This window comes from Sinohyriopsis cumingii, chromosome 19 (assembly GCF_028554795.1).
Source record: "Sinohyriopsis cumingii isolate HCF-2022 chromosome 19, ASM2855479v2, whole genome shotgun sequence".
NCBI classification, from domain to species: domain Eukaryota; kingdom Metazoa; phylum Mollusca; class Bivalvia; order Unionida; family Unionidae; genus Sinohyriopsis; species Sinohyriopsis cumingii.
In genome coordinates this window covers 7,787,632-7,813,422 of record NC_142979.1, presented here as the reverse complement: position 1 = coordinate 7,813,422, position 25,791 = coordinate 7,787,632, and the positions used below count along the sequence as shown (strand labels likewise).

Sequence of the window (25,791 nt, the reverse complement as noted above, 5' to 3'; positions counted from 1 at the left end):
TGTACAGGTTTTGAAATTAGGGTAGGTGGGTATTTTTTTAAGAATGGGACATGATACTACCATGGTGCCCCAGTACTAGACATCACAATCAAAACTGCATAGCAACATGACTAAAATTTGTAAAACTACATTTTATAAATCCAAAAATGCCTTAAAGGACAAGAGTGAAAATATTCTGAAAGCAACCAGAAGCTTAAGAATAGGCAAAGGAGTAATCTTCTTTTTCAATGGATTTTTTTCAATGAGGCAAATAATACTGTGAAAAGTCTGATGGCACATGAAATTGACACTTAAACATAACTCATAGAAGTCTGATGGCACATGAAATTGACATTCAAACATAACTCTGAAGTCTGATGGTACATGAAATTGACATTTAAACATAACTCTAAAGTCTAATGGCACATCAAAATGACATTCAAATAGAACACTCATAGAAGTCTGATGGCACATGAAATTGACATTCAAATATAACTCATAGAAGTCTAATGGCACATGAAATTGACATTCAAACATAACTCTAAAGTCTAATGGCACATCAAATTGACATTCAAATAGAACACTCATAGAAGTCTGATGGCACATCAAATTGACATTCAAACTTAACTCAGAAGTCTGATGGCACATCAAATTGATATTCAAACACAATTCAGAAGTCTGACGGCAAATGAAATTGATATTCAAACATAATTCAAAGAAGTTTAATGTCACATGAAATTGACATTCAAACAACTCAGAAGTCTAATGGCATATGTACTTAACATTCAAACATAACTCATAGAAGTATAGAAGTCTGATGGCACATGAAATTGACATTCAAACATAACTCATATAAGTATGATGGCACAAGTAATTGACATAAAATATAACACTCATAGAAGTCTAATGGTACATGTATTGACATTCAAATAGAACACTCATAGAAGTCTGATGGCACATGAAACTGACATACAAACATAGCTCATAAGTCTGATGGCACATTTAACTGACATACAGATATAACACTCAGTAAAGTCCAATGGCACATGAAATTGACATACAAATATAACTCGGTAAAGTCTGATGGCACATAAAATTGACATACAATTATAACACTCATAGGAACAGGGAATATGGATCACTAAAACTGAATATGGATCAGTAAAACTGGCTATAACAGCAGTGTATTAACCCCCAAAATGCTGCATACATTTAAGTTGCATGGCTCTAACAAAATGAAATAAGTACTTATCAGATACAAATAAAATGTATGTTGTAACAGCGGTCAAAATTTATGATACATTTAATGGGCACTCCATTAAATTGGAAGTAGCAGGTAAAGACTGTAAAGTAATGGGGTTTTACGTTTGCCTGCCCAACTGGGGAACTGCAAAAAGAAGCCTGAGCTGCTCTGGCAGATTTGGGGAGTAAATTAACTCCGCGTCGAGTTCCATAATGGTGTACACTTTGGTGGATATACATCATGCTGCATATACAATACATTACACAATGAATTTTATAAATACTACAAGAAAACTAAGGCCATAAAAATATGTTTTATAATAATAATAATAATGACCTTATTTAAAGAGGGTAACACAATCTGCTAAGAACTAATCTACCTTGAGGCTCTCATACAAAGGAATTTATTTATTTTAGCTGCATCTCTGAAGCCACTGGATTTATTGGGTTTGTAAGAAGGAAATTGAGTGGGTATTTATAATCTCAACTGGAATACTATTCCAGAGCAAAGTTCTAGAGTATTGGAAACTTTTTTTAAATAATTCCTTACTTGGTTTGGGAATTTTATACTGTTTGGTAGACATGGATCGTAGGTGGGGAGTATTACCAGGTAGCCTATACTGAAATAGTAATTGTAAATATTCAGGAGCACTATTATTGGATATCCTGTACATTAATTTGGCTTTTCTCAAACAGCTAAATTTTACTTGCTTTCTTTCTGGATTGATATTAGCCCAAATGCTCTTTTTTGAAGATGTGCCAGCTTTACTATGTTTTTATCATTTGAATTACCCCATACTGTATTACAGTAGTCTAAATAAGGTTGTATGTAACTGTTATACTACACTGGTTTTAAAATTAGGGATGGTAGGTAGGTTTTTATTAAATCATTATATTATAATGATCGGCATATAAACTGTACTTCACGCTTAAAGTACTAGGCAGAAATGGCTCAGTTAGATGCACAAATCAATTTCGCTAATTTTGTTTACAAATTTTATTTTATTTTTTCTTACGGGGGGGGGGCTAGGGTCAGCAACAAAAAGTGGACAGTTGGCCAACCAGACACACACACTGGAGGGGAGGGGCCTGATAAAACCATAGTTTCTATAAAACATTTCCCACGCATAAAAAAGCACTATACATACATGTATACTGTCAGTTTCAAAATCCGTAACACTGACAACACATCTACCACAAATGAGATAATGTCTAGGCTCAATAATGTCCTTGAAGATGACTACTGTTACGGCTATATGGTCTAAAACTAAGCAACAGTCAAGAGCGAAAACTACCAAATTTTTTAAAATGTAACAAATGATTTATTTCCTGTGTGTACAAAGTGAAAATATAAACAGAACTTACAGTATTATGAATCAAATCCCAAATAGACCGAACAGTTCTATCACATGAACAAATGTAATGAGTTTCAAATAAACTCCTGTGGTGATTCAAATAAATTTCAATATTGAACACGCTGATGTGCCAGTGGCCTCAAATGTGCTAATGTGTCAAAGGTCTTGGTGTATCGAAATGATTTAATCTAAAATAGCCTCAAATGAGTTCATTATAATTCCATGAGTAGTAATTTAGTCCAAAACTCAGTGAGGACTCTGGCCTTATTGTACTAGTGACATGCATGCCTTGGCCTTTTCTTGTACAAGTGACATGCAGGCTCTGGCCTTATTGTACTAGTGACATGCATGCCTTGGCCTTATTGTACTAGTGATATGCATTCCTTGGACCTATCGTACTAGTCACATGCATGCATTGGCCTTATTGTACTAATGACATGCATGCCTTGGCCTTATTGTACTAGTGACATGCATGCATTGGCCTTATTGTACTAGTGACATGCATGCCTTGGCCTTATTGTACTAGTGATATGCATTCCTTGGACCTATCGTACTAGTCACATGCATGCATCGGCCTTATTGTACTAATGACATGCATGCCTTGGCCCTATTGTACTAGTGACATGCATGCATTGGCCTTATTGTACTAGTGACATGCATGCCTTGGCCTTATTGTACTAGTGATATGCATTCCTTGGACCTATCGTACTAGTCACATGCATGCCTTGGCCTTATCGTTCTAGTGACATGCATGCCTTGGCCTTATTGTACTAGTGATATGCATGCATTGGCCTTATTGTACTAATGACATGCATGCCTTGGCCCTATTGTACTAGTGACATGCATGCCTTGGCCTTATTGTACTAGTGATATGCATTCCTTGGACCTATCGTACTAGTCACATGCATGCCTTGGCCTTATCGTTCTAGTGACATGCATGCCTTGGCCTTATTGTACTAATGACATGCATGCCTTGGCCCTATTGTACTATTGACATGCATGCATTGGCCTTATTGTACTAGTGACATGCATGCATTGGCCTTATTGTACTAGTGACATGCATTCCTTGGCCTTATTGTACTAGTGACATGCATTCCTTGGCCCTATCGTACTAGTCTTATGCATGCATTGGCCTTATTGTACTAGTGACATGCATGCATTGGCCTTATTGTACTAGTGATATGCATGCCTTGGCCTTATTGTACTAATGACATGCATGCCTTGGCCCTATTGTACTACTGACATGCATGCCTTGGCCTTATTGTACTAGTGACATGCATTCCTTGGACCTATCGTACTAGTCACATCCATGCCTTGGCCTTATCGTTCTAGTGACATGCATGCCTTGGCCTTATTGTACTAATGACATGCATGCCTTGGCCCTATTGTACTACTGACATGCATGCATTGGCCTTATTGTACTAGTGATATGCATGCCTTGGCCTTATTGTACTAGTGATATGCATGCCTTGGCCTTATTGTACTAGTCTTATGCATGCATTGGCCTTATTGTACTAATGACATGCATGCCTTGGCCCTACTGTACTAGTGACATGCATGCATTGGCCCTATTGTACTAGTGATATGCATGCCTTGGCCTTATTGTACTAATGACATGCATGCCTTGGCCCTACTGTACTAGTGACATGCATGCATTGGCCCTATTGTACTAGTGATATGCATGCCTTGGCCTTATTGTACTAATGACATGCATGCCTTGGCCCTACTGTACTAGTGACATGCATGCATTGGCCCTATTGTACTAGTGATATGCATGCCTTGGCCTTATTGTACTAATGACATGCATGCCTTGGCCCTACTGTACTAGTGACATGCATGCATTGGCCCTATTGTACTAGTGATATGCATGCATTGGCCTTATTGTACTAATGACATGCATGCCTTGGCCCTACTGTACTAGTGACATGCATGCATTGGCCCTATTGTACTAGTGATATGCATGCCTTGGCCTTATTGTACTAATGACATGCATGCCTTGGCCTTATTGTACTAATGACATGCATGCCTTGGCCTTATTGTACTAGTGACATGCATTCCTTGGCCCTATCGTACTAGTGACATGCATGCCTTGGCCTTATTGTACTAGTGACATGCATGCATTGGCCTTATTGTACTAGTGACATGCATTCCTTGGCCCTATCGTACTAGTCTTATGCATGCATTGGCCTTATTGTACTAGTGACATGCATGCATTGGCCCTATCGTACTAGTCACATGCATGCCTTGGCCTTATTGTACTAGTGATATGCATGCCTTGGCCTTATTGTACTAGTGACATGCATTCCTTGGCCCTATCGTACTAGTCTTATGCATGCATTGGCCTTATTGTACTAATGACATGCATGCCTTGGCCCTACTGTACTAGTGACATGCATGCATTGGCCCTATTGTACTAGTGATATGCATGCCTTGGCCTTATTGTACTAATGACATGCATGCCTTGGCCCTACTGTACTAGTGACATGCATGCATTGGCCCTATTGTACTAGTGATATGCATGCCTTGGCCTTATTGTACTAATGACATGCATGCCTTGGCCCTACTGTACTAGTGACATGCATGCATTGGCCCTATTGTACTAGTGATATGCATGCATTGGCCTTATTGTACTAATGACATGCATGCCTTGGCCCTACTGTACTAGTGACATGCATGCATTGGCCCTATTGTACTAGTGATATGCATGCCTTGGCCTTATTGTACTAATGACATGCATGCCTTGGCCTTATTGTACTAATGACATGCATGCCTTGGCCTTATTGTACTAGTGACATGCATTCCTTGGCCCTATCGTACTAGTGACATGCATGCCTTGGCCTTATTGTACTAGTGACATGCATTCCTTGGCCCTATCGTACTAGTGACATGCATGCCTTGGCCTTATTGTACTAGTGACATGCATGCATTGGCCTTATTGTACTAGTGACATGCATGCCTTGGCCTTATTGTACTAGTGACATGCATTCCTTGGCCCTATCGTACTAGTCACATGCATGCCTTGGCCTTATTGTACTAGTGACATGCATGCCTTGGCCTTATTGTACTAGTGACATGCATGCATTGGCCTTATTGTACTAGTGATATGCATTCCTTGGACCTATCGTACTAGTCACATGCATGCCTTGGCCTTATCGTTCTAGTGACATGCATGCCTTGGCCTTATTGTACTAGTGACATGCATGCCTTGGCCTTATTGTACTAGTTACATGCATGCCTTGGCCTTATCGTTCTAGTGACATGCATGCCTTGGCCCTATCGTACTAGTGACATGCATGCCTTGGCCCTATTGTACTAGTGACATTGTCAGTGGTGACACAGTATATTAATGACTTTCAGGATCTGACCTTTATCTCTCCAGCTGTAAAAGCTGCAGTGTATGTTCTATCATGTGCTGAAATATGACACTAAGTCTCACAAAACCAAAACCACTTATAATTACAGTACAATCAATCAGCATCATTTATATCAATAGATGGTACATAAAGTTAAGAGGGTATGAATAATCACTAATAATACCATCATTACTGGTTAATAATGCTCCCTTCCCTCTCACAAAAGGCCAATAAAAATGACTTGACAAGACTAACTTCTCAAACAGAGGAAAATAAATGTACATAAATTTATTGCTCAAATGCAGGGACCTCTCATCAAGAGGTTAGTATCTCACTCTCTCTCATAAGAGAGTTCCTTGGCATATACGAGTGGAAAATCTTTACTTTTACTGTGAGACATAGCTTCACTCTCCATTTCTGAAAGTAGGTTGAGCCAAAATTATGTGTTTATGAGATGGGCCTCATCCCATTTCCAATACTTGGAATTAAGTGATTTGTCCTCATCAACAAACTGATTTTCCATTGATCTATTACCCCTGGAGTTGGCTCACTTATAAATGCATACCAATTTGAAACACATGAATATTGGCAGTTATAAACATCATCAAACAATCTGCAGCTATCAGATCCCTGGCCATGTGTGTGTGTGTGTGTGTGTGTGTGTGTGTGTGTGTGAGTAGTGGATAATGCATTATATGTTACATGTGTTACACATGAGTAAATGTTACATGTGTTACACATGAGTAAATGTTACATGTGTTACACATGAGTAAATATGTTGTAAACTGTCAAAGGTCTGATAGTTACAAAGTCAAATACCTGGACCAAGTCTAAACAAGTTCTTCTGTTTCTGAAGAAAACATTATTAACTGGTAATAACACTGGATTTAAAATTATGGTAGTCAGGAATGTTTTTTTTAAACATATTTTTTTTAATTTTTGTGATTTTTGTTACCATGGGAAACATATTTGTATTGTTTGGCCTTATAAATGAACATGAAGTAGCCAGTCATTTAAGCCTCAAGTAAATTAACTATTATGATATTAAGACAGATGTATGGCTATTAACAACGAGAAAAAAAAAACAGTTTATTTTAGATCATGGTTTTATGAGAAGAGTTCTACTTGTAAGTTATGTCTTCATGATGATTTTGGCATTAATACACATACATGTACGCTTGGATAGTCTGCGAATCCTACACAGGGTGTGACAAATTTCAGACTGCTGCACAAGTAATCAATCAGCTTTCACGCAATAATTTGAAACAGCACAGACCCAGATCTGCCGGTGCATCATGCATTATCTTATAAGTGAGTATGAACGGTATGACTGCAATACTTTTTTTTTCTTTTTTTACTGTAACTGTACCTTACATTTCTGTGTGTATTTGTTTATGTATTATAGCCAGGTGTCTTGTATAATGTGGAAGGCAATACCAGGTGTCTTGTATAATGTGGAAGGCAATACCAGGTGTCTTGTATAATGTGGAAGGCAATACCAGGTGTCTTGTATAATGTGGAAGGCAATACCAGGTGTCTTGTATAATGTGGAAGGCAATACCAGGTGTCTTATATAATGTGGAAGGCAATACCAGTAGCAGCAGTAGTAGTGTAGCTGCAAGTTTATTTTTGAATCTTGTTACTTGTATACGTCATGTAGGACACACACACACACACACACACACACACACACACACACTACATCAATATGACTTAAATTATTGAAAATAGCGAAATCTGGCCGACTTATATAGGACACCTGCCTGCTTGTACTCTATGCAGGTAAACTTGCGACCACTTGTGCTTAAAAACTTGTGCTACTGACCTGAATGAAAGGTACATTTTCCCTAGTCTGATATAGGCAGAATCGAACTTACTAGAATTTGGGTTTGGGTGGCGAAATGCGCCCTCCTTCGTACCTCGATATGCTCAGGTTCGTATTCAAGTTCACGTTCGTAAGTTCTCGTCTCAGCTCGAGTCGGTCTCTCAAGAACTGCCTCCATATTCCAATACAGATCACTACCAGAATTAACACTTTATAAAACAACCAATAAATTCCTTCCAATGTCTGCAGGGCATAATTCAAAGATGAGAACTGAATATTCACAAGGCCCCTAAGTCATGTTCAATGAGTCCATGTTGAATTCAATTAGGTTTTTTTTTCATAGATTCAGTATTACTCAGTGTTCTACGAATCACTTAAAAAGATGCGTAATTACAGTATAATTATACATAGATTCTGGAATGAAAAACCTATATATCTTCCTATACATAGGCACGTCCTACAAGTCAACCAAGGAATGTTTATTGTGTATGTATTTACATACTGTACTATCAAATACACCTGGCACACGCAAGATTACACGCATTATTTTTTTTTAAATTCCAATCCAGGTGAACAAAGTCTGTCAGATGGAGGAAAATAAGTTCTGGATTGATGCAAATATTGAATTCCCACGCGGTCAATCTTATCATCGTCGTGTGACACCAGATTTATCGAGTTATGTTGGGTGACTAAGACAACGCACAGGTGTTGAAGAGTCGCTCCGAACCCGCCATAACATTCATTATGTAGATATCATTGTTTACATTCAGTACAGCGTGTCATTATCATAATAATAAAAAAATACAATCATACCATAACAATTTAATCTGCAAAACGTCTGGCGGTTAAAGCAACTGAAGCTGTATGGATCTTTTGCATTACAAATTTAAAGATAGACTGTAGATTACCTGAATCTGGTAGAGTACCCTACATTTAATTCGGAACAAATTTTAGCAAGCGTTCGTGTAGGATCAAATGTCATTAACTGCACCAGACTCGCGCTTGCGTCTATGTTTCATTGTTAATTCTTGCAATGAAAATTTTCACACTTAATATTACGCCTAACTAAACACAAACACGATCACCTATAGTACATATATTCCCCGTTGTAATACATTCACAGGCTTTTTTCTTAAGTTGAAAATGTCTTTTAGGAACTAAATTCTGCAAAACATTCCAACTCTTTAGCCACATTTATGATAATTCTGTGTTACATTTTCATCGCCAAAAATTATTAGGTACCCAGCTGTAATGAATGCTGAACGAACGATTCAGTCCAAGAGCAGCTGCGACTCGACTCCCTTGGGTCACAAATCAATCAAGACATACTTCCCGCCAAGTCAACGAAGTTGGTATCTGAACTATCAAGGAAATGTTGTAACAGTCAAGTCTGTTTGTTGATCGGATTACGTATAGACATCAAAGAATTATATATGTAAATATTCCACCTGAAGCTCTTAAACATGTCACCTCTATTCAGCCCGATCCTTACATGTATACATCATACAAGCTGCATTCAAAACACAATGAATACACAGTACCAACACGCGACCTTACAAATTGAACATGTGGTTGCGTTGAATTGGTATTAACCAGTTCCACTCCGGTGAGCATATATACACATGCTCTCCACTACGACGTTGAGTGGGACATAAAACTATCATAAATACAAATGTATGCAGCTGATCAAGGAAAGGCACGTGTAGAATATGGTCTATCATCTATCTACGTGCTATATGATTAATATCTATATATGCAGGTGATGTAATGGAAAAAGGAAATGAACAAATAATAGGTGTCCTCCAGTGTCTACAAATCTGAATAATGCAAACCAAAGACTAGTCAATATTCTAAGATTGGCTCCTGACAGGAAGCCAGAGGGGGACCCCATGAAGTGGACAAACTGTTTAACAAATGAAAACAATATGTGAAAAAGGGAAAACCTCCATCCAATTCTTGCTCAGTAACTGGCCCGGCCCTAGGGCAAGGCAAACAAGGGGTCATCCATTAATTATGTCAACAAAATGGGGGGGGAGGTGGTTTGAAGAAGTTTGACAATTGTTGACATGGGTGAGGGGGGTTCAAGATAAATTGACATCAACAATGTTATTTTTCACAATAAATTTAATAAAACAAAAAGTAGGAAATTAGTCTTTGCGTTAGTATGGCACACACTCGCTCGCCCATCAACAGCCCACCAGTTTAATCCTAACCCGGTTGAGCTCTTGCCAAGGAAGTCATAGTCTTGCATCATCATATTTTGTTTTTATTCAATGTAGATTGTTGACTGTAGACAGATTTTTAAGGGAAGCTGTTACTAAATTCAAAGACTGCACTGAGCCATAGACATCTAAATAGTATAGCTATCCATGGACTTCTATTAAATAGCATCTATGTTATATGTATAGATGCTATATATATTGAAGTCCATGAGCTATCCCTCCAAGGATGGATAACTGAGCCTAGGAAACTTGCGAGCTTGACTATTATACAGTCATCTTTAACATAATACATAAAATAAATTATGTAGCCTACACAAACATACAACTTCTTCAACCAGATGCAGTAACCTTAATGCCTTACAAATATTGTACACTTTGAAAACAGACTCTTGTTCAGATGGTCTGGGTAAACCTGAAGCTGTAACTTATTCAGGCCCAACGTACACAGCCATCAGGTCAGGCAAGCATTGCTCATCGTCAGCCTATGCTCATGGACTGAACTATGACACGCTGCTTGAATTGGAAGAGTTTGACATTATCACAAAGGATCAAAGCAACAAGTTGGTCAAACCTGTTCTTATCATGTCTGTGGATGGTGGAACAGATGAAAATCTGAGGTATCAAAAAGTTATTGTGCAATCATCATTTTGTGAAGCAGAACCTCGATGCATTGCTCGTTGCAATGAATTGCCTGGTAGGAGTGCATTCAATCGAGTAGAAAGGCGAATGGTTCCTTTGAGTCGAGAACTGTCAGGCCTAATTTTACCACATGAGCATTTTGGAAGCCACTTGACTCACAAGGTCAAACAACTGAAGAAGAATTGGAAAAATCAGATTTCAAACATGCTGGCGAAACATTGTCAGAAGTATGGACGCAAGTAACTATAGATAATTTTCCAACAGTGACAGAGTATATTGTGACTGAAGTGTCTGAGCTTGAGGCAGAAAATTTGCTAACTAAGGATCAAGATTGGTGCAAAAACCATGTAAGAACAAGTCAATACTTTTTACAAATTGTAAAATGCCATGATGTAAATTGTTGCCAACCGATTTTAAGCTCGTACTTTGTGATTATCGCCGATAGATTCATTCCACCACCAATTCCAGTCTGCCAAACTAGTGAAGGCCTTAAAGCAATAGATGCATCTGTGAGCGACTTGCACAGATTTCCATCTCTTTTCTTCAATCAGTCTTTGAAAGTTGATAACATGCTACCTCGATCGGCAAAGGCAATCAAAATTCTTCCATATGATCTATATTGTCCTTCCATTCAGTTGTCGTTGTTCGAACGGATCTGCAAAATCTGTCACCTCTATGTTGCTTCACAAGTCATGTTGAAGAAGCATGTTCAACAGCACCTACAACGCGATCTTGGGCCTAGGCAATTACCACATGCTCCTCAACCGCAAAGAATTTGGCCAATATGAGTGGCTGCCAAAAGACAGAGAGAGCTGATGGCAATTATTGCTCATGGAGAAATGTTAAGCACAGAATGGATAGATGAAGATGATGTTGACTTGTCGGGTGTATTGGTTCCACAAGAAATTAATGAATCAGCCACTACGCCCATTATAACAATTGAGGAACATTTGGCTTCCCCATGGGAAGATGATAGAAGCTAGAATATAAACTTTCGATTTTTTTATGAATTCAAAGTGTTATAGTCAATTTGAAATCTGTTAAACAAGTTTTAAAAAATGTATTAAAATTTATTTGTAGACCTTTTAATTTCCATAATTCTATTGTTAGCATAAAAGCCAGCCGTATAAAATATTGTTAGCTTGGGGGGGGGGGTAAAATTTTATTGGGGGGTCACTGAAAGTTTGACAGTTGTTGACAAGGGGGGGGGGAGGGGGGTAAAAAATTGCCTAAAAATTGTTGACATAATTAATGGACTTTCAGGAAATCAACTTTGCAATGCAATATTTTATTGGGGCCCCACTCATCGCATGCTGCTTTGGGCCCCACACATCCTAGGGCCGGGCCTGCTCAGTAATAAACGAGGTATATAGCAACACAGTTAATCTTGTTAGTTCTGATAAATATACTCTATTGTAATTTCAGATTTCTGAAAGCCATTATCACGCTTCAGACATCTACCTTGTGATTCAAACTAACTTAATTAATTACATTACTTATTCCTGCCCATAATTTCACATGGGCATATCTCAAAGAACTTTTATCTTTGTACAATATCACATGATTTTCAATCTGTCTGCTACAAATTACTTGCATGGAATGCAAGGAAAGGAAATTCCTCATCAAGCCATATACTCAGGGCCGGCACCAGACCCAGCCAGACTATCTGGTGCCCTAGTCAAGATTAGATTCTGGCGCCCCCCCCCCCCCCCCCCGGAAAATATCAATTTCAAAATTTATAAACAAATTTTTTTTAAAAATGTGCCCTCTGAGATCAGTGCCCTAGGCGGCTGCCTAGTTTGCCTATATGGTAGCGCCGGCCCTGCATATACTGATTCTTCCATGTTAATGAATATGTGTTTTGTTTATTGCTGTGTCTCGCCAGTCAAATAGATTTCCATTGTATCACTGGTTCCAGTTCACCAGTCTCTTGATTGATCTATTCCAAACATACACCACACAGTGAGTGTATTGGGTATGTGGAACAAACCATGTATGCACAATGAAATGACCATTTTGTGGACAACAGTTAATGTATTATCTTTTAAGATAATTAAATATAACTGTCAGCAATACATCTTCACTGGCTTATCAATCAACCCAATTAAATCTCACAGGAAAGGTTAAACCTTAAATATTGTCTAGCCAACAACTCTTATAACTATGCATTTTTTATGATGGGATGAACCTCTTAATGCATTATGGTGGTAAATTGCCACCAAAACATCAACTAACAAAGTAACTGAACACCATGCATGTATATCCATTTGTCAATACCAATATTCACAGTCAGCATAATTTAATAAAGAAATTCTACACCTGTATCTGTATTCCCAAAAAGATGCCATTGTAATGTCAATCCATTACATGTAGGCCACCAGAAATTTTTAACTGAGGTATGAATTTATATTAAAATGTACACGTGAAATAGTTTTGCTGAAACAGGTTACATATTTAACAAAACGCTGTTTGCATTATCTATGTACCCATTCCTGGTGGACAAAAGAGCCAGTGGCCACTAAGTTTCCCAGATGACCAATAAATGAATCAAAAAATTGATTTTCGCTATTGTTTTTCTTCAACCTTCATACCCATGAAAAAGTCTCTTTAAGGGACTCGCTCTACTGGCCAAAAAGAATTTACAGGAATTAAATATGAGATGGGATCTTTTTTCTCTGTAAAATTGGCAATGCTGAAACTATTTCTTATTTTCTGGAGCAATAACAGGATGATAATTACTGGAGTACATGGGAGCAACCATTTTGATCAGCTGTCCTCTTTAGATAGTGCATGATTTCCATAATTACTACATGTAAAGAAATGTCAGTCACAGCACATGAAAGCAGCATAGAGGTATGCAAACATTCTCTCCAATGTGCATTGCAAACACAAACAACTTCACCTTATACCTGTCTGTTTTCAGAAGTACATAATAACTGTAGAGTGGAACCATATTGGAAGTGAGTGGCACCATTTTCATTTAGGATCAATTAAACCTTGGGATGAATGTTTGTGTAAAGTATGTTTCATGGTAATTCTCCACATAGTAGCAATAATAGACTTATATGTACTAATAATACACATGTTGACAATGGTTGACAGAAAACAGACCATCCCATACCCTCCTCTGGTCTATAACCACTCAAGCTAAAATGACATGTTGTGATAACCAAGACCCTTTTGTTGACTGAGACAAACTGGCTACTAATGAGTGCAAAGTTATCATTATGATAACAACTATAACAAAAATGTTGTTTCCTGAGTTAACAGACCAACACTGTTTCTCATTGCCAAACCTAGCACATTTTTCCCCCATGGTAAAAAAAATCACCCAAATATCACATTAAATATACATATAGTTTAAAATAATAAATAAATAAAATAATATGCCTACCCTAATTTTAAAGCCAGTACAATAGGAAACACATTTTGATTTTGGCCTAGCCATCCACTATTTATAATTATCATAGTACCGCAGTAAATACTTTATTACTGAGATATGCTTCATTTGTTTGTCTAGCAGCAGTGTAAGGTTGATTACTTTGTGTGTACAGTTGATTACTTTGTGTGTACAGTGTTGTACAGTTGATTAGTTTGTGTGTACAGTGTTGTATTGTTGATTAGTTTGAGTACAGTGTTGTACAGTTTATTTGCAAGAACAGTGTTATATAGTTGATTCGTTTATGTGTACAGTGTTGTACATTTGATTAGTTTGTGTGTACAATGTTGTACAGTTGATTAGCTTGTCTGTACAGTATTGTACGGTTTATTGGTTTGTGGAGGTATTGTGGTATGGTTGATTAGTTTGTGGGACAGAATTACACAGCATATTAGTTTATGGAGGCAGTCTAGAAGAGTTTATTAGATTGTGTGTACAGTGCTGTAATGTTGATTAGTTTGTGGGTACAGTGCTGTACAGTTAATTAGGTTGTGGGTACATTGTTATACAATTTATTAGTTTATATGTACAGTGTTATACAGTTTATTAGTTTGTGGGACAGTATTACACAGTAGATTAGTTATGGAGGCAATCTAGAAGAGTTGATTAGTTTGTGGGTACAGTGTTGTACAGTTGATTAGGTTGTGGGTACAGTGTTATACAGTTTGTTATTTTATGTGTACAGTATTATACAGTTTATTAGTTTGTGGAACAGAATTACAAAGCATATTAGCTTATGGAGGCAGTCTGGAAGAGTTGATTACTTTGTGTGTACAGTGTTGTACAGTTGATTAGTTAGTGGGGGTATTTTGGTATAGTTAATTAGTGTGTAGGGGCAGTGAGATATAGATGGTGGAATTTTAAGGGTACTTGGAACACAATTTTTGCGATATCAAGCAGAGCTAATAGGATCCAGGTGCCTTTCCCAAGAACACACCAATGCAGCTAAGGCTTCCACAGGCAGGTATCAAACCTGTGACTTTTGAATTACAAATTCAATGATCCACCAACTGAGCTAGTGTAGTTCCCATGGGGCATACAATATTTTCCTTCAGAACAAAGAGACAGAGGGGACTTTTTTCATCTCATGAGGTGCAGATTCTTTTCTTTTATAATAAAGAGTACTATTTTTCACACATTTACTATAACACACACCTAAATATGAACAGCCTTGATCCAGATCTAAGGGCATCAGGGTCTACATGTAAATATGAACAGCCTTGATCCAGATCTAAGGGCATCAGGATCTACACCTAAATATGAACAGCCTTGATCCAGATCTAAGGGCTTCAGGATCTACACCTAAATATGAACAACCTTGATCCAGATCTTAGAGCATCAGGGTCTACATGTAAATATGAACAGCCTTGATCCAGATCTAAGGGCATCAGGGTCTACATGTAAATATGAACAGCCTTGATCCAGATCTAAGGGCATCAGGGTCTATACCTAAATATGAACAGACTTGATCCAGATCTAAGGGCATCAGGATCTACACCTAAATATGAACAGCCTTGATCCAGATCTAAGGGCATCAGGGTCTACATGTAAATATGAACAGCCTTGATCCAGATCTAAGGGCATCAGGATCTACACCTAAATATGAACAGCCTTGATCCAGATCTAAGGGCATCAGGGTCTACATGTAAATATGAACAGCCTTGATCCAGATCTAAGGGCATCAGGATCTACACCTAAATATGAACAGCCTTGATCCAGATCTAAGGGCTTCAAGATCTACACCTAAATATGAACAACCTTGATCCAGATCTTAGAGCATCAGGGTCTACATGTAAATATGAACAGCCTTGATCCAGATCTAAGGGCATCAGGGTCTACATGTAAATATGAACAGCCTTGATCCAGATCTAAGGGCATCAGGATCTACACCTAAATATGAACAGCCTTGATCCAGATCTAAGGGCATCAGGGTCTACATGTAAATATGAACAGCCTTGATCCAGATCTAAGGGCATCAGGATCTACACCTAAATATGAACAGCCTTGATCCAGATCTAAGGGCTTCAAGATCTACACCTAAATATGAACAACCTTGATCCAGATCTTAGAGCATCAGGGTCTACATGTAAATATGAACAGCCTTGATCCAGATCTAAGGGCATCAGGGTCTACATGTAAATATGAACAGCCTTGATCCAGATCTAAGGGCATCAGGGTCTATACCTAAATATGAACAGCCTTGATCCAGATCTAAGGGCATCAGGGTCTATACCTAAATATGAACAGCCTTGATCCATATCTAAGGGCATCAGGGTCTACACCTAAATATGAACAGCCTTGATCCAGATCTAAGGGCATCAGGATCTACACCTAAATAAGAACAGCCTTGATCCAGATCTAAGAGCATCAGGGTATACATGTAAATATGAACAGCCTTGATCCAGATCTAAGGGCATCAGGGTGTATACCTAAATATGAACAGCCTTGATCCAGATCTAAAGGCATCAGGGTCTATACCTAAATATGAACAGTCTTGATCCATATCTAAGGGCATCAGGGTCCACACCTAAATATGAACAGCCTTGATCCAGATCTAAGGGCATCAGGGTCTACACTACCTGTGAACAGCATACATTCTGACCTACATGTGAAAGATGGGATGGCAGATCAGGATCTATGCATCTGCAGCTGGGTGAATGGTAAGCATTGTTATATATGTTGATACCCAAAAAATGTATGGAATATGGAACAAGACAGAGTTGATTTTTTTTTAAAACTTGAATAAATTTATTTTAGTTGTTTGTTACAAGAGGTCAGTTTCCTGGATGATGAGAAGGACAACATGATTTGATGCAAGCCAAATACAATTTATTCGGAAAACCAATCAATAAGAAAACATCTGCGTGACCATATCTGATAGTCAAGTTCAGTGTCTTTGGAGAACATCTGCCAATTTACCCAACACATGGAAAAAAGCTGACCCAGACACAATCAAGTTTTACTATGCCTCTACCATTGCCATGTCCAGCTTGCCGATTACCTTCCCAACCACAGTTCTCCAATGCAGTAAAATTCAAAATTATGAAAGCTTTGACAAAGCATGTTCACCTAAAACTTAGCAAAGATATCAAGTAACAACGTATGCTTGGATATGGCAGAAATTAGCATGAAAATAATATAGAACACAGATATTTAATGCATTATAAATTAATGGCCATCAGAAAACATTATACATGTAATATTTATATGACTGGCAGAGACACATGTTTCTGAAGAGCCAGCAAGTACTATAAAAAAAGCCATTCAAATTTTATATATAAAGTCAATTCAACATGTTTGTGATAAAGTTTTCATAGGTTAACAGTTAACCAATCAACATTTTCACACTAACATGCTGTCACACTAACATGCTGTCACACTAACATGTTTGTCACACTAACATGCTGTCACACTAACATGTTGTCACACTAACATGCTGTCACACTAAAATGTTGTCACACTAACATGCTGTCACACTAACATGTTGTCACACTAACATGCTGTCACACTAAAATGTTGTCACACTAACATGCTGTCACACTAACATGTCTGTCACACTAATATGCTGTCACGCTAACATGCTGTATTAAGTTACTGATGCTATCTACTTAATTAGAGATTGTTTGTTTTGCAAACTATATTTCTTACAAATATAGCTCCCTAGCCAAAATCAAAAACATTTCAGGCTTACTTAAATAGATTTTGATTTACTGTAGATACACTGGAGTTTGGAGGGTCAAGGCTCAACTGAAGTAATGGGACAAATATTAAAGAACACAACCAATGGTTTTAACCTAACACTGGATGAAGCATGTACAGGACAAAACATGGCTGAGTTACAAGATATCCTGCCAAGATTACAAAGGATATGTCCCAAGGGTAGGTGCAAATTAATGTTTCAAATAGGCCTATCATGTTAACCTGATAGACAACCAGTGAGGCCTGACCAGAAGCACAAACATGTTTGCTCTGCATTATTTTGTTGATTAATGCCACCCCATGTTGAGGAAACCTAGGCTTCATTCCTAATATTAGAGACTACACCTGCAGATCTGTCAGCAAATGAGATTACATATTTTCACTGGAAGTAGCAGTTTTGTCCATTTTGTCATTTGTGACATGTCTTTTAACTTTACCTGCTTGGTTTGTCATTAGAAATCAAAAATCATGAAACAAGCTGCAGCACTTTGTTTTGTTCTGTAAATACATTATATGTGCTATAAATACATTATATGTTCTATAAATACATTATATGTGCTATAAATACATTATATGTTCTATAAATACATTATATGTTCTATAAATACATTATATGTGCAAATAAATACATTATACGTGCAAATAATATATGGAAGCATGTAATGATAAGCATAGGAAAAGGAAAATCCAAAAAACGTGATGTGCATTCCATATGAAGAAAAGTTTGCATGCAGATAAGTATTGGTCTGTTTAATTCGTGGATTTTTGTAGATCTGCAATAAACACAACCCATTTGTAGATTTAATCGCATTTATACCTATTTAAACACAACCCATTTGTAGAGTTAATGTAATTTTTACCTATTTAAACACATCCCATTTGTAGAGTTAATCACATTTATACCTATTTAAACACAACCCATTTGTAGAGTTAATCACATTTATACCTATTTAAACACAAACCATTTGTAGAGTTAATCACATTTATACCTATTTAAATACAACCCATTTGTAGAGTTAATCACATTTATACCTATTTAAATACAACCCATTTGTAGAGTTAATCACATTTATACCTATTTAAATACAACCCATTTGTAGAGTTAATCACATTTATACCTAGTTAAATACAACCCATTTGTAGACTTAATCACATTTATACCTATTTAAATACAACCCATTTGTAGAGTTAATCACATTTATAACACAACCCATTTGTAGAGTTAATCACATTTATACCTATTTAAATGCAACCCATTTGTAGAGTTAATCAAATTTATACCTATTTAAACACAACCCACTTGTAGAGTTAATCACATTTATACCTATTTAAACACAAACCATTTGTAGAGTTAATCACATTTATACCTATTTAAATACAACCCATTTGTAGACTTAATCACATTTATACCTATTTAAACAAAACCCATTTGTAGAGTTAATCACATTTATACCTATTTAAATACATCCCATTTGTAGAGTTAATCACATTTATACCTATTTAAATACAACCCATTTGTAGAGTTAATCACATTTATAACACAACCCATTTGTAGAGTTAATCACATTTATACCTATTTAAATGCAACCCATTTGTAGAGTTAATCAAATTTATACCTATTTAAACACAACCCACTTGTAGAGTTGATCACATTTATACCTATTTAAACACAAACCATTTGTAGAGTTAATCACATTTATACCTATTTAAATACAACCCATTTGTAGAGTTAATCACATTTATACCTATTTAAATACAACCCATTTGTAGAGTTAATCACATTTATACCTATTTAAATACAACCCATTTGTAGAGTTAATCACATTTATAACACAACCCATTTGTAGAGTTAATCACATTTATACCTATTTAAATGCAACCCATTTGTAGAGTTAATCAAATTTATACCTATTTAAACACAACCCACTTGTAGAGTTAATCACATTTATACCTATTTAAACACAAACCATTTGTAGAGTTAATCATTTATACCTATTTAAATACAACCCATTTGTAGAGTTAATCACATTTATACCTATTTAAACAAAACCCATTTGTAGAGTTAATCACATTTATACCTATTTAAATACAACCCATTTGTAGAGTTAATCACATTTATACCTATTTAAATACAACCCATTTGTAGAGTTAATCACATTTATAACACAACCCATTTGTAGAGTTAATCACATTTATAACACAACCCATTTGTAGAGTTAATCACATTTATACCTATTTAAATGCAACCCATTTGTAGAGTTAATCACATTTATACCTATTTAAACATAACCCATTTGTAGAATCAGTCACATCTGTACCTATTTAAACACAACCCATTTGTAACGTTAATCACATTTGTACCTACTTAACCATAATCCATTTGTAGAGTGTCACATTTATACCTATTTAAACAACCCATTTGTAGAATCAGTCACATTTATACCTATTTAAACACAACCCATTTGTAAAATCAGTCACATTTGTACCTATCTAAACATAACCCATTTGTAGAGTTAGTCACATTTGTACCTCTTTAAACACAACCCATTTGTAGAGTCAATCATATTTGTACCTATTTAAACATAATTCATTTGTAGAGTCAGTCACATTTGTACCTACATAACTATGATATTTTATGGCAAACAGGATTTTAAAAATTCTTTTTCCATTATTATGGTTGACACAAATTCATGGGTTTAAATACCAGTGTATGTAAACAGCAAAACTGTATATATCAAATAATTACAAAGTGCAAAGGTAGTCATGCAATGTAAAAAAACCTGATGGTAACACATACTGGAAATCAGGTTGCTTACAGTCTTAAATGATAAAACAGACTGCAAACAGCCACTATCCAAACAGCCACTAAACCACTATCTAAACAGCCACTATCCAAACATCCACCATCTAAACAGCTACTATCCAAACAAAAAATCCTTTTAGAATTGTGACCATGGACTAAACCATGTATTTACAAAAACCCGCAAGCAGTACAAACATTCATTTAGAAAGAAGTAATCAAATTTCATAAATAAAATAATGGCATATTTATTTCTTATCACAAATAAATTTAAATTTATTGTAATGTTTGAGTAAAAAAAATTACCCCATACCGATGGGGCTGTATTCCAAATTATATTCCAGCTATCTCCTCAAAAGATCTTGTACAATTAAGGGTGCACCCAAATTTGCAAACTTGGTTTGGAGTTACATAAAAACTACTTTGTTGTACATGATCAATAGAATTCAAAATACATATCCAAAAGTCATACATTATCTGTGTGTAAATAAACATACTTTCTTGAATGACTAATAACTCCATTCTTCACACAGGTAAGCATCTTGCATTGGTACACAAAATACAACATAAACAATAAAATGGCCCATACTATAGGTTATTGAAGTTTCAACAAAATACATGATGTTATGTATATTTGATTTAATTTATATTCAATTTAATTTTATTGTTTGTTTGTTAGTTTTAATTATTTTTATTCTATTAAATGCTATTTTAATGTAACTTCTCAAAAATAATTTAACATGACAAGCAGTCTAAAGTTAATAACATTAAAAATGTTTTATTAAAAAGTAAGGAGAACTGTAGTAAATACCTCTCTCTCTCATCACCTGTTTATAATGGACAATATTTATTCATCCCTTTTCTTAATTTTTTTCTTTATCTTCTGCCTTTATAATGGACACCTGCTGATAAAGGATACATTGTATGGCACCTCAGATTTTTTAATTCACAGCTTTTTAACTGTAAATGGAAAGTCTTTTTTGTTTCTTTCTTCAATATTACATTTTTAGCCTCTAAATAAAAGACACCTATCTAAAACAGAAAACTTGTTGTGCACACTAATGTGTACTTTAAAGTCAGGTATCATTATAAATTTACAATTGATACTAGAAGCAGTGCTAGTTCCAGAAAACTAAATTTCACAGTGTACATTTGATGAATAAACTGGGATTTTAAAACCTCTCTCTCTCTCTCTCTCTCTCTCTCTCTCTGTGTTTATACAAATATTCATCCTACAAACAACCATCTATTTTAACCTACCTTAATATTTATGACCTATTTTTTAACTGATCAAAGAATTCAACTTTTTCCTGTTATCTGTATACTACCATTAAGGCTTTCAGAAGAATTTCATACAAAACCCCTGAAGAAACATAATTCTAGCAGTAAAAATTGAACCTTTCATCTGGCTGTGGAGTAAAATCTGTTTCCCATAATGTGCTAGTTGATAGGAGTTGTGCCCCTTACAACCTCAAAGGTGGATATTAAAATTATCTCCCCTAATGCACACTAGTATAATTGCAAGACCGAAATTAACATTTCACTTTAGAAGGAACTTGAGCAGTTATTATTAAGCAACACATGATCAGTCAGTTACTTCCCCTGAATGTCAATTAGCATCACCAGAAAACCTGGTCCAACAAATTTCTTGTCTTGTGTTACAGTGTATCTGCCTTTCTTTCAAACAAGTTTTCCCACCAAGAAAATTCACTTGTCACAATAAAACCATCTCAGTATAAAGTATTTCAGTATAAACCATCTCAGTATAATGCACTTCAGGATAAATTTAACTGACAAATATAATAGTTTTATAATTTGAAGATGCATTGATATGGTCTAATGGAACTTTGGATTAGGTCTAATGAAACTTTGGATAATGTCTACTGGAACTTTGGATAATGTCTAATGGAACTACGGATAATGTCTACTGGAACTTTGGATAATGTCTACTGGAACTTTGGATAATGTCTAATGGAACTTTGGATTAGGTCTAATGAAACTTTGAAAAATGTCTAATGGAACTGAATAATGTCTAATGGAACTTTGGAGAAGGTCTAATGGAACTTTGGAGAAGGTCTAATGGAACTTTGGATAATGTCTAATGGAGCTTTGGAGACGGTCTAATGGAACTTTGGAGACGGTCTAATGGAACTTTGGCACAATCTTGAATATAAAGTGCAAATTAAATGTAATATTCCAAAATGAAACGGGAACAAATGAAGAACATTTGATTTTAAAAAATCTACCAAAATATGAAATAAAAGTGCCATAATTTTTGGAAAGATATACAAAATAAAAGATATGGATGAAATGGTAAAAAAATAAAAATCTTTTAAGTTTTTAAAAGAATGCATTTTGTATAATAATATTTCTGTTAATTTTTGTTCCTGCTTACCAAGTTCAGATCAATTAAATTCATACTAACCATGACATACAAACATGGAAAGTAACCATGCATCGTGTCCAAATCTCGGAGGGCATTTGAGGAAATGTGCAGAACAAGGGGTTATTTTTTATTAAAGAAAAAAGAAAAGATCAGTGACCTTCACCCTCAAGAATGACTGACTCATTAATTGTGAATTATCTGGCACACCAGCACTGTAGAGCTAAATAGTGCCTCAACAAAGGTAACCTTGAAGAAAATATGCCCAATCTGATACATGAAACAAAAACCAAAATGATTTTGTTCCAGCTCAGAATGACAACATAGTACCAATTACAAGCATTACTCCAATGATAGACCCTGATACCACCCAGCCACCTGGCTAACTGATATGTCGGCTTTTGACTGCAAATTCAGAGCACTGAAACTGGAGTGAGGGGGGATTGGGGTGGGTGTGGAATGACCTTTAAGGCCATAGTTGTTACACTGTTTATTAATACTGGTCTGATTTATCTTCTTTCCTAATATACATGCCCCTAGGGATTGGTCCTAAATCAGGTTAAAACATTATCAGTTTCTAGTAGGCTGACAATCCCTGTTTTGGGTGCCAACCGTAGAACTTTTTCCCCCAGGACAAAATTTGCTTTTTAAAAATTCCCAGAAACTGATTTGTATTTTTCAAACTAGTCTTGGAAATATAATATATTCAGACTTATTATTAACTCGACTGTGTTACTTGTTTTATTGCTATTTTATATTCTTCTTCAGTTTAAATTACAAATCATTTATTAGAATCATTTATTTATTATCTTTCTGTATCATGTTTAACAGATGTGTATCCCTCTTAAATTTTCAAAAGTTAATTTTTGTTTTGTTTTTTATTCTTTTATGAAATGGGAAAAACTTTGAACAATCCAAAACCTGTGATTCTAAATAGTCTTTGTCATAGGTTACTTCCCCTGGTTTCTCATTTAGGCAACAAAACAAATAGGAATTGCATGCACTTTACTGCATACATGGTTACAATATGAAACTATTAGAAGAGAGGGCAAAACATTTTATATAACTGTCAAGGAATGGGAAGTTAAGTGCCCTTCCCATGGGTACACCACAGCAACCAAACCAGGATTGCCTAAGCAGGTGTTGAACTCATTATACCAACTATGCTACCCCTCCATCAAAATGAGAAGCACAAATGTACCATGGTTCATCCCTGTACCTCAAATAAAATGTAAATGATATAAATCATAAAAAGAACAACCTCAAAATACTGACATATGACCTTGACCCATAGGACAAGACCCCAAACAGGCCCTACATCTTATCTATAATGGCACTATATTAGTATAACCAACTTCATCCATTTGTCATAAGCATGTCTTAAGTTAGAAAGCCAGAGAGCAAATGTGACAAACCTAAAATACTGGCCTGTGACCTGACCTTGACATTAAGACAACCAGTTTGGTATGTGACACACATTTTAGTGATGACATATAGCTATACCAAGTTTCATTCCTTCATCTTAAATGGCTGTAATAATAGTGTTAAAAGATAAGAATTATGGAAAAAAATTAACATATAACACCATGACATTGACCTTGAAGAACCCCAAAATGATGTACAACCCATATGTTAATGATGACATATATGTACTTGTATTCTTCAATCTCAAATAGTTCTAGTCACCCCTTCAAAAGGCTCTGAAATTATCAAATAGCATGAGATGAAAAAATTATAATAATGAGCCATAACCTTGACCTTCAAGACAGAAACCCCAATGTGATACTTCACATACTGTGTAATGGTGAATCTACAAATTACATTAATTTTCAATGGTTATAAAGTTATTGAGTAAAAACTAGATGGAAAATTAAAATATTAAGCCATGACCTTCACCTTGTGGTTTATAGTACCCCCCCCCCACCAATGTGATGTGTCACACCTTCTAGTGACAATCTATAAGTATACAAAGTTTCCTCCATTAATCTCAAACAGCTTTCAAGTTGGGGAGTCAAAAAGAAAGTGTGATAAATATGTCCAATATTAAGCTGTGACCTTAACCTTGAAGACAGGACCTCCAATTGTCCTCTAGCCAGCCATGATTTTCTACTTGCTCCCAAATAAAAAAAAAATATCATTCTTTTTATAATAAACATAACATCAGTACCTTACATATTCAACAGTATTCTAACTATCACAGGCATATTTTTCATGGAGAAAAATGTCTACATCTTAATTCAGGCAGGTCAGGAAACTTTGGATAACATCATTACAAATGGACTTCATTGCTTAGTTGTCTCCAGATTTTTTGGTGCCTCAGCCAAATCCAGTCCATATCAATGAATTAACTCAAATCCTACTGCAGTGTAATTCAGAAATACCAAACACCACTTGGGTGCCGCAGTTGCTCAATGGTTAGCATAGCAGACTTGCAACCAAAAGGTTGCAGGTTCAAGTCCTACCATTGGGAGCAGCCTGGGTCAGCTACCGTGGTTTGTCTTTGGGCAATAGACTTTAGTCCAGTTGGCTTAGCACTAAATAACCTACTTGTGTTGATGTGCTGTAAAGCACTAAACCAACAGAAATCATATATAACTTCTAACTGTACTTCACTTGGCCATAATAGGCCATGTGAGTTTATGATGTGGCCCTAAATATCATCTGTTGTCTGTGGTTTTGTATATTTCATTTAATTTATATTTGATTTAATTTACCTGTCTAAGTTTTAAATCTTTTTTTTTATTACATGTTTAAAAAATGTAAGTTTGTTTACTGGAATTTGATATTTCGACTGTTTAGTCGAAAACTCCTAAAAATAGAACTTTGTATCTTTTTGCTGACCTAGTTCCTAAACT

At 36.0% G+C, this 25,791-nt stretch overlaps 1 protein-coding gene, 1 long non-coding RNA gene and 1 other non-coding gene across 11 annotated transcripts in view; 1 reads left to right on the top strand and 2 right to left on the bottom strand.

Moving 5' to 3' along the window:
* Positions 1–25,791, bottom strand: part of LOC149775107 (RIMS-binding protein 2-like) — a 381,635-nt gene that overhangs the window by 318,748 nt on the left and 37,096 nt on the right. The window contains exon 1 of one of the 9 annotated variants that reach the window (XM_089943982.1): positions 7,807–8,495. The exons of the other annotated variants lie outside the window; for them this stretch is intronic. Within the exon in view, the coding sequence (XP_089800108.1) occupies positions 7,807–7,932 (126 nt within the window). The 5' untranslated portion in view covers positions 7,933–8,495. Of the gene's footprint in view, positions 1–7,806; positions 8,496–25,791 lie in introns of those variants that run through there. 9 annotated transcript variants of the gene reach the window in all.
* The window catches only part of LOC149775108 (uncharacterized), a 30,697-nt gene continuing 22,708 nt past the window's right edge, over positions 17,803–25,791 (top strand). Inside the window, exon 1 of the long non-coding RNA XR_016416470.1 lies at positions 17,803–17,933. This is a non-coding gene — a long non-coding RNA (uncharacterized LOC149775108). The remainder of the gene's footprint in view (positions 17,934–25,791) is intronic.
* LOC149775109 (small nucleolar RNA SNORD78) lies at positions 25,142–25,211 on the bottom strand. Its single transcript, XR_016416632.1, has one exon. It is a non-coding gene; the product is annotated as a small nucleolar RNA SNORD78 (small nucleolar RNA).